Genomic DNA, 13,601 nt, shown 5'->3' on the forward strand with positions numbered 1-13,601 from the left:
GTCTAACACAGTCCCCTTTACACAAAAATGGACACCTTGTCCTTTTAATTAATTTGATTAATCAATATATTTTTCCTTTGTTACCATGGCAACTATTTCTAATGTATTGTACATAATCAAAATATTCTTATTGACCATCATGCTACAAAGCAGCCTCATGTTAATATGCCTATCATTATAATATATCCACATTATGTAAAGGGTAAATATACTCATTATGTACTAAACCTTTGCAGCAACATTTTAACACCCCACGTGTTTATCTACATTAAAAATGTTTTTATTTTTCAAGGGAGCTAAACGAATGTTTGGAACATACTTCCGTGTGGCATTTTACGGAGCTAAATTTGGTGATTTGGATGAACAGGAATTTGTTTACAAAGAGCCTGCCATCACGAAGTTGCCAGAAATTTCTCATCGACTGGAGGTAAACAAATCCATCATTGAAGTAGTCAGCTGGCAGCAGTGGTCAATTATTTTAATTCCCATTAAAGTTGGTATCTGGAAAGCATCGTACGTCTCAGAGTATATGTCAGTAATCCTTCACCACTCCTCGGCTCTGGTTCACCCTCCTCTCTCTTTTTTATGTAGGCTATCTTCCCTCTCCACTCTCAGTCCCGAAGCAGGGTCTTAGCCTGAAACATCACCAATTTCATTTCCTTCCACCAGCTGCTCGACCCACTGAGTTCCTTCAATAGTTTGCTTTTTGCATCATACACCTGAGAGGTGTTTTCATTTCTTAAACAAAATCTAACAATTACAACAACCGTGAGCACATAAACTAGCTTTATAATCCCACACATTGCCGAGGAGTGGGTTCACAATTAGAGCTGATGTTTTGTTCAGATGCGGCATTGAACTGAGACTCATAACATCTTCACTGCACTGTCAGTGCTAGTGCACTTCGAAGATTACAGAAATGTTGCGGGTTTGTCAGCATAGGAGAATTTGCCATTGAGGGTCATACTGGATGGCCTGTTTAAAAATTAATCTGTCATATTATCTTGACCTTTTTCTATTGCTTTTCTGGGTGAGAGCAAGGTGCTATTCTTCCCAAATGTTTACCCTATCCACTGATACAAAGGATAGAATTGCAGTAGATGAGTAAGTTTGGAGACAATTCTATTCCAGGATGTGCATTTTCTGTTGCTGTTGGACTGTAATATTTTGCATGGGAGTGTTCAAGTTGATGTACCTTGTACTTTTGATGTTGGATTGACATTAATACATGGCTTCTAACTGCTTGGCCCTGCCTTCTCTCTTCCCTTGCAATTGTCTCTGTCAATTCTCATTGTACTGCTTTAAAAGCAAAAACATAATATGTTAAACATGAAAGCAGCAGTGGATCATTTTGAGCAAGCCTTTCTCTGCATTGCTTTTTATCATGTCATGTTTCTTTATGAAAATTACATTTCACCATTTTGGCATTCTTGAATTCCAAAAGATATTGGCCTGGGAAGAAGATTCTCAACCAAAGTGTGGTTCCTGTTGATGACACTGTAAAGCAATCGAAGTGTATTTAAACCTAAGGTTTTGATATACAGGTCCACCACTGATTTTCTGGCACCCTTGGTTCCAGAGCCTTTCTGGATTATCTTTTTTGCTGGACCAACAGAGGTCACGCCCTCTGACAGTTCACTGGCACTAGAGCGGTCTCGATCGTAGCCTAGGCCACCCAGGAGCCGAGATACAGGCCCGCAAAGTCAGCCTTGGAAGTCGGGAATGGGAATGCATCCAGAGTTCCAGAGCCCTGGCCGGAGATGGCAAATTTGACTCACCGACCGTCCGCGGAAATCGGTTATAGGAACGGATCTGCTGGCTCCTGCAGGTTGGAGTTCCAAACCGTGGCCAAAGGGAGCTAATTCGACCCACCAATCGGTGCGGAAGTCCCGATGGGTCGAGATCCACCGGCTTAAGCGCCGCATTTTCGGGGTGATCACCAGTTGCCGGAAGATCAGTGGTGTACTTGTATTTCAAAAGTGAGATCAACAATTAAAATCTGCTTAGCAATTTACCAAACTCTGTCCATTTTGAAAAGTCTATCTACTTATCAAATTCAGTTGTAACTTGGGATCCTATGTTATTTTCCAAACAGGCATTTTACAGCCAGTGCTTTGGTGAAGGTAAGATGGAAGTAATTAAAGACTCCAGTCCTGTGGAGAAAGCAAAGCTGGATCCCAACAAGGTCAGTTGTAAATCACAGTGTGGACCCATTCCTCTTCAATGTTTGTTTGTGTTTTAATTTTGAAATCTTTGTAACAATCATTTTGTCCCTATATTCTGTTTTGAATTTTGTATTCTGCAATACGCTAGCATAAATGGGTATGGTTGGACAATGATTACGTTTCTGGACTAGTATCTAAATACCTGGACTAATGAACTTGAGACCAAAAGAGCAGTTGGAGAATTCAAACTTAAGAAATTAAACAAATGTGGAATACAATATTAACATTAGTAACAGTAACCTTGAAACTACTAGACCTTCAAAAACCCACCTGGCTGACTAATCTATCATGTCTACTCTGCCAACTGTATAACCGACTCTAGGCCCACCATTGTAGTTGGCTCAGATTTGTCCTATAAAACGGCCTCACGAGCTATTGTTTGGGACAATTATGGGTGGACGGGCCAGCACTTCCCATGAAGGACTAATGATAAAACTATTGTAAACATCTTGGTAATGAAGATCCAACTTAGCAGAGCTTCTGAATGACAGACTGGTATTTTCCTCCAAGACAGAGTGAAAGTCTATTGCAACATTCTTGGGTGCACTGTTGCTGTTGCTTTGGAGTATCACTGGTGCCTGCCTCCAATCCTATAGCTTAAAATCCCTAACCTAAATCAGTCTGACAAATGGTCCCTACACGAAACGATGTCTGTCCATTCCTTCCGTAGATGCTGTCTATCTCAGAGTTCCTCTAGCACTTTTGAATAAGATCCCTCACGTTTGTGTTTCCAGGCCTACATACAAATAACCTTTGTTGAACCGTTCTTTGACGATTATGAAATGAAAGACAGAATCACCTACTTTGAAAAGAATTTCAACCTACGGCGCTTCATGTACACCACTCCGTTTACCAAGGACGGACGCCCCCGCGGGGACCTCAGCGAACAGTACAAGAGAAAAACCATCCTGACAACTCTACATGCGTTCCCTTACATTAAAACCAGGATTAATGTCATTCAAAAAGAAGAGGTAAAAAAAGTTAATTAAATGAAGTGACATCTAATTGAAAGATGCATGGGAATCATAGAGTCATAGAGTGATATAGTGTGGATACAGGTCCTTCATGCCAACTTGCCCACACCGGGAAATATGTCCCAGCTACACTAGTCCCACCTGCCAGCATTTGCTCCATTTCCCTCCATGCCTGCCCTATACATGTACCTGTCTAACTGTTTCTTAAATTTTGGGATAGTCCCTGCGTCTACTACCTCCTCTGGCAGCTTGTTCCATGCATCCTCCACTCTTTGTGTAAAAAAAGTTACCACTCAGATTCCTATTAAATCTTTTCCCCTTCACCTTAAACCTATGTCCTCTGGTCCACCATTCACTTACTCTGGGCAAGAGACTGTGCATCTATCCGATCTATTCTTCTCATGATCTTGTATACCTCTATAAGATCACCCCTCATTCTCCTGCGCTCCAAGGAATGGAGTCTCAGCTTATTCAACCTCTGCCGGCAGCTCAGACCCTCCAGTCCTGGCAACATCCTCGTAAATGTTCTCTGTACCCTTTCCAGCTTGACAACATCTTTCCTATAACATGGTGCCTAGAACTGAACACAATGCGGCCTCCCCAACGTCTTGTATAACTGCCACATGAACTCCCAACTTCTATACTCAATACTCTGACTGATGAAGGCCAATGTGCCAAAACCCTTTCTGACCATCCAAACTACCTGCGACTCCACCTTCAGACACCTGCACTCCTTGATCCCTCTGCTCTACAACTACCATTCTCTGTGTAGGTGCTGCCCATGTTAAACGTCCCAAAATGCAACATCTCATATTTTTCTGCATTAAATTCCATCAACCATTCCTCAGCCCACTTGGCCAATTGATCAAGATCCTGCTGCAATTTTTCACGACCACCTTCATTATCCGTGAAATCTTCTTGTTACTGAAAACGATACAACTACCCATTCTTAAGCAATCTGTTCTTAACAAATTCAGGATCTTCATGGCATCCACTTAACAAAATTGTACGACTGTGAGAAAGTATAGCAGTACCTAATGGGGCTGCTCATTAAACATGTTCTAATGAAAGAGGAAATAATGAAAGAATAAAATCAAGCCGTATAGAATGGTTAAACCTAGAACATAGAAAGTACATGAATAGGTTCTTTGATCCACAATGTTTGTGCCAAACATAATGTCAAGTTAAATTCATTTAATTTGCCAACACAAATTCCATATTCCTCTATGCCTTGCCTATCCATGTGCTTATCTAAAAGCCTCTTAAATGCCACAATCTTGCCTGCCTCTACCACTAACCTGGCAGCTCGTTTCAGATATCCACCACCTTCTGTGTCAAAGAATGTGCGTCGCACATCCCCTTTAAACTTACCTCTCTTGCCCATCTTACCTTAAAGCTATGCCCTCGAGTCTTTGACATTTCCACCCAATGAAAAATGTTCTCATCACCTATCCAATGTACACCTCTCATATTGTTAGGCTTCTATATGGGCTTCCCTTAACCTCTGCAGTTCCAAAGAAAAGTTTGTCCAACCTCTCCTTGTAGCCGCAAAACCAGGCAACATTCTGATAGAATTATCAGCTCCCTTTCCACAGCCTCAACATCCTTCCTACAATGTCGCGACCAGAACTGCACACAATATTCCAAATGTGGCCTAACCAAAGTCTTGTGGAGCTGCATCCTGACTTTCTGACTCCTATACTCGACGCCCCATTGAGGCTCAAATTTTATCCCAAAATGTTTTTCCTTTCATTTACAGAAGCCAATTGCAATATTTTTGACTATTGTAAGTAGGTTTCACAATGGTAACATGAGAAGTACTTTGGTATGGAATGAAAAACGGCAATCAGAGTAGCAACCATTGTCCTTGAAATGCAAATATCAACTGTAAATTATGTATGAGCAATGCAGTATCTTTTACTGGTTGAATTTAAATGGTTGGTTCTCCAAGGCTTTCATAATCTGAAAGGATGGCTGCATCAGAAAAACAGAAGATAAAACCTGATAAGCAGCACACAAAGATTTCATAAATGAAGCAAGTTCAATTACAAATTGTTCTGCCAAATTCCCCTCTTTCCCAGCTCTCTGTTTACTATCTCTATTTTAATGCTGTGGCCTTAGCTCATATCTCTTCCTAGTCCATTTAGTTTAGGGTTGTGAGTTAGACACTGAATTGTGACTCTCATTGAAATGCACACAAAACCTGGAAGACTTGGTCCCAAGAGCTGTTTAACAATTAAGAACAGGTGTGATATTACTAGGTTTGGTTTCACCCGGTAAAGCTGAAAGCTTTTTACAGTGCAGTGATCAATGAATAGAAAGTTTCAGTATCTTTTGGATTTTAATTGCTGATATCTGATGCCACCCAATGTCATAAATACAGAACAAGAGCATTTACAGTGGGAATAGATTTCAAATTTGTTTTCAATTATAGCAGGTGGAAAAGGAATAATGTTATTTTGTTGTGCAGTTTATCCTCACGCCTATTGAGGTAGCTATTGAGGACATGCAGAAGAAAACGCTTGAATTGGCAGTTGCAACTCACCAGGAACCTCCAGATGCCAAGATGCTTCAGATGGTTCTGCAAGGCTCCGTGGGAACTACTGTAAACCAGGTAGCACACGAACTATTCTGTGTCATCTTTCTGTTAAGTTGCATGTTTTATCCCGGATGGCTTTGTATCGTAAAGCCTTTAATAACTGTGCTTGCATTTACTGTATGAAAGGGTCGCTTTTTGATAGAAACATAGAAATATAGGTGCAGGAGTAGGCCATTCAGCCCTTTGAGCCAGCACTGCCATTCAATATGGTCCTGGCTGATCATCTAAAATCAATACCCCGTTCCTGCTTTTTCCCCATATCCCTTGATTCCTTTAGCCCTAAGAGCTAAATCTAATTCTCTCTTGAAAACATCCAGTGAGTTGGCCTCCACTGCCTTCGGTGGCAATGAATTCCACAGATTCACAACTCTCTGGGTGGAAATTTTTCCTCATCTCAGTCCTAAATGGCCTCCCCCTTATTCTTAAACTGTGACCCCTGATTCTTGACTCCCCCAACATTGAGAACATTTTTCCTGCATCTAGCCTGTCCAATCCTTAAGAATTTTACGTTTCTATAAGATTCCCTCTCATCCTTCTAAATTCCAATGAATACAAGCCCAGTCACTGCAGTGTAATGCATGGAAAACATTCTTCAATATTTCTAATTAAGATGTCAAGAATTTATCAAAAAAGTAAACTCCATTAAAAATCAATCCAACAAAGATTTATCAAATTTTACGGAACAGTGTTCAAAGCAGTGTGAAAATTCATTTAAATATCTTTTCCTTGGTTTGTATTTGGATAGCATAATAAAACAATTTTGGAAATAGATTAGCAATATATTCTATATTAAAAAAATTGACAAGGATTAATCCAGCCATCATATTTCACATGTGCAATTATTTCATGGCTTGTTGGAACATGAATATGTGACTCCAGTCTGCCTTAGTAGGCCTTGCTTTATTTCCTTTCGGTTAAGCTGCACAAAAGGCTTTAAGATTTCTTGAATGGGAGTAACAATGGAGAAACGAATGAACAGATTGTTAGAAGCTGGATTCACTTGGTTCCCCTGCTCTGTGCAACATGTGGCTAGAATCTCAGATGTCCTGTTTGCTGAAGAGAGAAGGGAAAATTCATTAGAAAACTCCTTCAGAGACCGTTTAGACTTTCGGGGTACTTCTGAAATCAATGAATTTCAGACAATATTTCTTGCCTTGTGGAGGTTGCAACAGATAATATCAAAATGTCGGAAAGATCATAGATTTACAGAGGGTATTAACTGTACGGAGTCTGTACATTCTCCCCGTGACCTGTGTGGGTTTGCTCTGGTTTCCTCCCACACTCCAAAGACATACAGGTTTGTAGGTTAATTGGCTTCGGTAAAATTGAAAATTGTCCCAAGTGTGTGTGTAGTGTAGTGTTAATGTGCGGCAATCGCTGTTCGGCATGCACTCAGTGGGCTAAAGGGCCTGTTTCCATGCTATATCTCTAAACTAAACTAATTAACTTTTTAATGCCTTTGTGGTTCACTAGTAAAAAAAATAAGCAATTTGGAATAGCTTAGTATACGTTATTGTGAGCTCCTGCCTCCCTTTATTGGAGTAGTTTACTTTTTCCAGAAAGTAATTGGGTCAGGCAGCTATGGCTCCTTTGTCAACAAGTTAAACAACTACTAGACAACATCCTAAATTGTGGGATTTAGAATTTTAGTGGGTATGATGCAGCCCTGGAATTTGGTTTGGATTTTAATTATTCTGGTCCAAATGCAGATTGACAAATGTAAACTTCTCACTGATAATTCATAAGCAGACGAGGTTTCCAAGAGCCAATCAGTTAACAGCAACCTCATAGTCAAATCGAGTTCACTTGTGCAATCTCTACTTCATAAAATAACACCAAAATAACCCATCTCTAATAATGTTCTAATAATGTTTTAATATTTAGAAAATGTGTGTATTAAGACCAGTCTCTCATTTTGTTTTTATTTCTATAACTTGTATTGTTTATGGGTTTGTTCTCTACAAACAAATCAAAGCACCAGCCTTATTTCTAAATGGTTGTTTCTCACTCCACCTTGTTCTGCTTGTAACAGGGTCCTTTAGAAGTAGCTCAAGTGTTTCTGGCTGAAATTCCAGAGAATTCAAACCTCTTCCGACATCACAATAAACTGAGATTATGTTTCAAAGAATTTATTATGCGGTGAGTTGAATCGTGTGCTGGATGAATTATTTGTTGAAACTCCAAATGAAATGTGCATAAGGTCAGTGGCACCACAGATTTTTCCAGCTAGTAACTGGGTGGTGTAGATGAGAAGATGTCATTACATAATCTGGTTCATTCAATTTAGATGGGGTGATGATAGAAGAATAACAATAAATGACTGAAGGAAAATTGGATCCCCATTAATAATTGCTGTCTAATAACTTCTGCTAGAAATGCCCATCTCAGGCAGAGAGAAGTCTGACGTTGACAAACATAGAAACATTGAAAATAGGTGCAGGAGGAGGCCATTCGGCCCTTCGAGCCAGCACCGGTGTACAAGGACACCCAGGTCTCGTCATGAGTTAGTCTGCCAATAACGGATATGGTTTCTGAAAATAACGGGTGCCTTTCTAACCATTATCCTCGCAAAGAGTTCAGGGAAAAAGGTGAGGGGAATCTTTGATCAGAACAATGGATAAAATATAAGCACAAGATGACAGTTTTTTTCGACGATGCCCTATGATCAAAACCTGTCTTAAAAAACCTTAGCGTCACAACTTCAGATTTAATTTCTTATGCATTAGTGCATCGATCACCGCATCTCTCTTTGGGTAAAACTTCAAAATAAACAATTTAAAACAAGTGGATGAGCACAAATGAAGATTTGAACAAGCCTTAATTTGTTGGGAATATATTAACAGTGTGCTAATTTAGAATGAAAAATTAGAGTGGTATCGTGGTGCTGCTGGTAGAGTTGCTGGCTCACAATGCCAGAGACCCTGGTTTGATCCTGACCTTGGGTACTGTCTATGTGGAGTTTGCACATTCTCCCTGTGACCATGAGGGTTTCCTGTGGGTTCGCCAATTTCCTCCCACATCCCAAAGACATGCAGGTTTGCAGTTTAATTGACTTCTATAAAATCGCCCCTAATGTGTAGCGAATGGATGAGAAAGTGGGAAGGTTGGCCGAAGGGTCTGTTTCCATGCTGTGTTTCTAAACTAAACTAAGGGTATGGCGTGTATATTGAACAAGCTGCCAGAAGAGGTAGTTGAGGCAGGTACTATAACAACACTTAAAAGACATTTGGAATTGTACATGGATAGGAAAGCTTTAGGGTCAAACGCAGGCAGGTGAAACTAGTTTGGATGAGGCAACTTAGTCAGCATGGGTAGGTTGGGCCAAAGGGCCTGTTTTGCGCTGTAAGACTATGACTAAGTCTTTTTCATCCTTTGCCTTAAGTAGCATGTTCTAAATATTATCCATTAAAACCAGTCCAATAATTTCAGAATCAAAATATTCGGCAGCTAATTTTGTCATCTAATTAATACATATTTCACATTTTTTTAAATGAAGATAAAATTAATCAATATATGGTCCTAGTTCACCTGAGCTAACTCTACCAGTAGGGAGGAAGGGAGTAGGTTAATGCAAACTGAGGACACAGCAGAGGTAATCTTCGCCACCTTGTGTACGATTACAAAATGGGATAAGCAGAAAGAGCAACAGACAATTTTTCAGTCCAATATAGAGGAGAAAGTGCATTCCTAGCAAACAATATTTTATCTTCATAAATGGAGATAAAAATCAGTATATTAAATATAGAACCACAGCAATATGAAATGGACTAACTTTGAAAGGAATTAAAATAATCTTTCTTATTCCAGTGATGCTTTATTGTTTTTTACTGACCAAGTCTTTACTCGTGCATGCTTCCCTTGCAGATGTGGAGATGCTGTAGAGAAAAATAAGCACCTGATTACTTCCGACCAAAAAGAATATCAACAAGAACTGAAAAAGAATTACAACAAATTAAAAGAGAATCTGAGACCGATGATTGGGAGAAAGATCCCAGACCTGTACAAACCAATAATAAAAATTCAACGCGCATCCAAGTAAGATGCTCAAGTCCAAAATTATTAACTCTTTTGTTACTTAGCGTCACGAAGAGAGAAATATATTAACATTATATCTCAGTTTGGATTACACATAGAACTTTACCAAACTGAACAACCTGTTAGGTTTTTTTCTGGAATTTGCTAGTTTTTAAAAAAAATTATATTTATTTTAGTGGGGATTAAATTGATTGTTTTTCCAAACAAAGTTGAGCCTACTTTCATTTTATTGGGCTTGCAAAACATTATTCTGTCTGGAAGAATTGGGGGGGGGGGGGAGGGGGAGGGGGGGAATTAGCTATAAAGGTACAATGGTTGGTGGAATATAATAATGCTGACAAGCTGAGAACTGTTTAAAAAATGTAAACCTGGAAGTTCATTCATAAGGCTGTGCAATTGTGAGAGAGCAGTCAGTACATTGATACAGGGTTTGTGCAACTAAATGTTTTAATGTACTTTGTTTAGAGCATTAGCACATTCAGGGCATGCAGTAGGTTAATTAATTTTGTTTATACAGAGATGAGATACTGATATGTAACTTGCATCACCCTAGTGAGATAAGCTCATAGCAAGAAAGCCAAAGTCACTGTTTGAAGGGAACGATATGTTGATCTTAAGTCTGTACTTATACATGCATTAGGATAAGGGTTTGCCTGACTCACTTGCTTGCAGTACCTGCCACCCTGTTGCATACCTGATCAGTTGATCAAAATACATGCCAGCAAGTGTGAGAATTGCTGAAGGGGGCATACTGGGTAATTGCACAGTTCATTGACCCCGAGCCCTGTCGGGGTGCAGACATTAAATGGGTCCATGCATTGGGTGCGGCTGCAAAGGTGCAAGCTGTTGTCCTGCACGAATCTTGTCACAAGAAGATTATGATGGAGGCTTCTGTTATCTGTAAACTTAGTTTTGAACTCCCAGGTAATTGAGTTATGAAGTGCAATGTATGATGTGTTTGTTGGACGTAAATACCATGAACATCCAAAGGTTGATTCCCATGAACAGCAACATGATAATGGCCCAATCAGGCAATTTTCCCTTGACTCTCAGTCTGAGCCAAAACATTACCTATTCCCTTTCTCCAGAGATGCTGTCTGACCCATTGCGTTACTCCAGCTTTTTGTGTCTATCTTTTCTTCCTCTGTTGCTGTTTGAGAGATGAGTATGCACCTGGAAAGTAAGAATAATAAAATCCGCTGATTTCCTTGAAATCTTCAGTTTCTTGCCTCATGCAGAAGACTGCACCTCCTTTGCAGCACTGTCATGGTTCCACTGGAACCTAAGCCAGCGGTGGGGATGGAGACAGATATGATAATGGCATTTAAGAAACTTTTAGTTAGGTACATAAATTTGCATGGACTGGGGTATATGGATGTAGAAACAATGAACTGCAGATGCTGGTTAATACACAAAAGGATACAAAGTGATGGACTAACTCAGCAGGTCAGGCGGCACCTCTGGAGAACATGGATAGGTGATGTTTAAGGTCGAAACCTTTCTTCAGACTGGATATGGATCATGTGCAGGCAGTTGAGATTAGTTTAATTTGGCATCACATTTGGCACATACATTGTGGGTCGAAGGGCCTGTTCCCGTGCTGTACTGTTCAATGTTCTGTGTTAAGTGTCTGAGGTGAGTCTTGAATTCACCAGCTTCTAACGTCCGAAGGTACCATTAACAAAGCCACAATTTTCCACTTTGCTATTAAGTATCCTATCAACCTTTGGATCTGTACAGACACATGGATAAATTACTAGAGGGTGGACCCTGTGCAGACGGAGCCAGTGCTTCCAAGACAGGAAAGGGAAGGGTTCTGGATGAATAATTAGCATTATTTCAAACGCAAGAATATCTGATGTGGCAATATATTTGATTTTAATGCTATATTCAATCATTATTGGTAACTTATTTTTTTCTACTGTAAGGGAATCATTCAAACGATCAAGTTTTAAGAAATATGAATCATCACTATCCAACTCGCAGAGCAGCTGATGGAATCTGTCAAAGAGACCCCAGGAACCACCTTTTTCACGTTCATTTCAACTAAAGGCAATTCATGAAGTTCTATCATCCATCAAAACAATTGTATAAGAAATCTGAAAACTACAATCAGTTAGCTTCTTCAAAAACAAAACACTTCAGAAATAACACATGGATGGACACTGATATCATTTACTCCATGGATAGATGAAGCTGCCTCAACCGGCTGTTCGTTAATCCAACTTGCCAATGGGGCTCTGATGACTTGTTATTTGCACCTTTTCCTAACAATAGTAATACATACATGGTTTGTATTTAATTTGTTTCCCAACTCATCAATATGTGTGCTATGATGTTTACATAAACTGCAGTTGCATCTTCTAATTTAAAGTACAGCAAGTATGTCATATTCCATAAGGTCTCAGCTGGTGCTGTATAATATGGATGGTTATGTTTCATTGTCATTTAATTTTTAAAAAGATAGGCTCTTTATTGTTATTGATGTAATCCTGTTTTATAAGTGTAACATCTGCATTGAATCAATCAGGTTCCTTTAGTAGTCAGATGTCAATAATGTGTTCTGCAACTCATACAGATATACCTCCATTATTAAATTAACTGAAGTTCAGCTATTTTATCGATAGGACCTACTTATTAAGCATATTACAACACAGTATCACCAGAATAGCATTGACTTGCAATTTTTCGTGCAACCAGCTTTTACATTCCTTGGTCCAAGCTGGAAAAAACTTGTGTTTGAATCAATAATGAATTTTACATGAACTGCTGTAAGCATTCAATGAAATATATGTTGACTCTATGAGCTAACTGCAAGTATCCCAGTAAATCCACATAGTCAATCCTCGTTTCCTACTGTCTTGGAAATTAAGCCTTCTCTATTGTCAAAAATAATTTGCACAGGATCACCACCCCTTAAAAGCTGCTCCGCCTAGAGATGACTGGAGCATGTGGAAAAGCAATGCAATTTTGTTTTTTTCATCACGTACATCCAAGTTTCAAAATATGTCTCTGATCTCGAACTAGAAATGGAGGCAACATTGCAGACTGCCTTAATTCTTCATTGATTGTATATTACTGTATCTAGTGTACAGAAACTTTCAATCATGCAACTCAGCATCTGCCAAGTGAAGGTGGCGCTAATGCTTCAAATGTTCTTCTATATTAAGCATTCCTTTTGTTTTTTATTTGGATTCGAAATAATGTATATTGTATGTATAGATGAGATTCTGTTTGTAAAAGTAAAATGCTTTTCTAAAAAACATGAAATATTGATGTAAATGTATCATTGAATTACTTCTATCAGTCTGAAGAAGGGTTTCGGCCCGAAACGTTGCCTATTTCCTTCGCTCCATAGATGCTGCTGCACCCGCTGAGTTTCTCCAGCGTTCATTTTTGTGTACCTTTCATTGAATTATTTGCTCTTTACATTCTAGAATCTTTGAAAATCAAAGCAGATAGAAGTGGAGCTAGTTTGTTCTCAACCCTTTTGCCTGTCTTTTCCCCCTTTTTATATTATTGCTGACATCAGTTTAATTCATTCAATGTTGCAGTTCCTAGCTGAATAATTACTGTGACATAAAAGCTGGTTCTATTGTTCCCAGTTCTGATGAAGGGTCCCAGACTCAAAACATTAACAATACTCTTTCCAGAGATTCTGTCTGACCTGCTGAGCTTTTCCACCATTTTCTCTTTTTCAATTTCAGGTTTCCAACATCTGCAGTGTTTTTATTTGATTTCCACATTCTATTACACTGCTCAATACGT

At 39.2% G+C, this 13,601-nt stretch overlaps 1 protein-coding gene across 3 annotated transcripts in view; it reads left to right on the top strand.

The window, feature by feature from the left end:
- dock8 (dedicator of cytokinesis 8) overlaps window positions 1-13,104 on the top strand; it is a 205,741-nt gene extending 192,637 nt beyond the window's left edge. For 2 of the 3 annotated variants that reach the window (XM_033017783.1, XM_033017784.1), the window contains exons 41-47: window positions 293-427; window positions 2,096-2,185; window positions 2,960-3,196; window positions 5,670-5,813; window positions 7,831-7,937; window positions 9,663-9,833; window positions 11,762-13,103. In XM_033017783.1, the coding sequence (XP_032873674.1) occupies window positions 293-427; window positions 2,096-2,185; window positions 2,960-3,196; window positions 5,670-5,813; window positions 7,831-7,937; window positions 9,663-9,833; window positions 11,762-11,828 (951 nt within the window). In that variant the 3' untranslated portion in view covers window positions 11,829-13,103. Of the gene's footprint in view, window positions 1-292; window positions 428-2,095; window positions 2,186-2,959; window positions 3,197-5,669; window positions 5,814-7,830; window positions 7,938-9,662; window positions 9,834-11,761 lie in introns of all 3 variants that reach the window. The other variant, XM_033017785.1, reaches the window with a different exon arrangement.
- Window positions 13,105-13,601: the final 497 nt, after the last annotated feature.

The sequence above is a fragment of the Amblyraja radiata genome, chromosome 3, assembly GCF_010909765.2.
Source record: "Amblyraja radiata isolate CabotCenter1 chromosome 3, sAmbRad1.1.pri, whole genome shotgun sequence".
NCBI lineage: Eukaryota > Metazoa > Chordata > Chondrichthyes > Rajiformes > Rajidae > Amblyraja > Amblyraja radiata.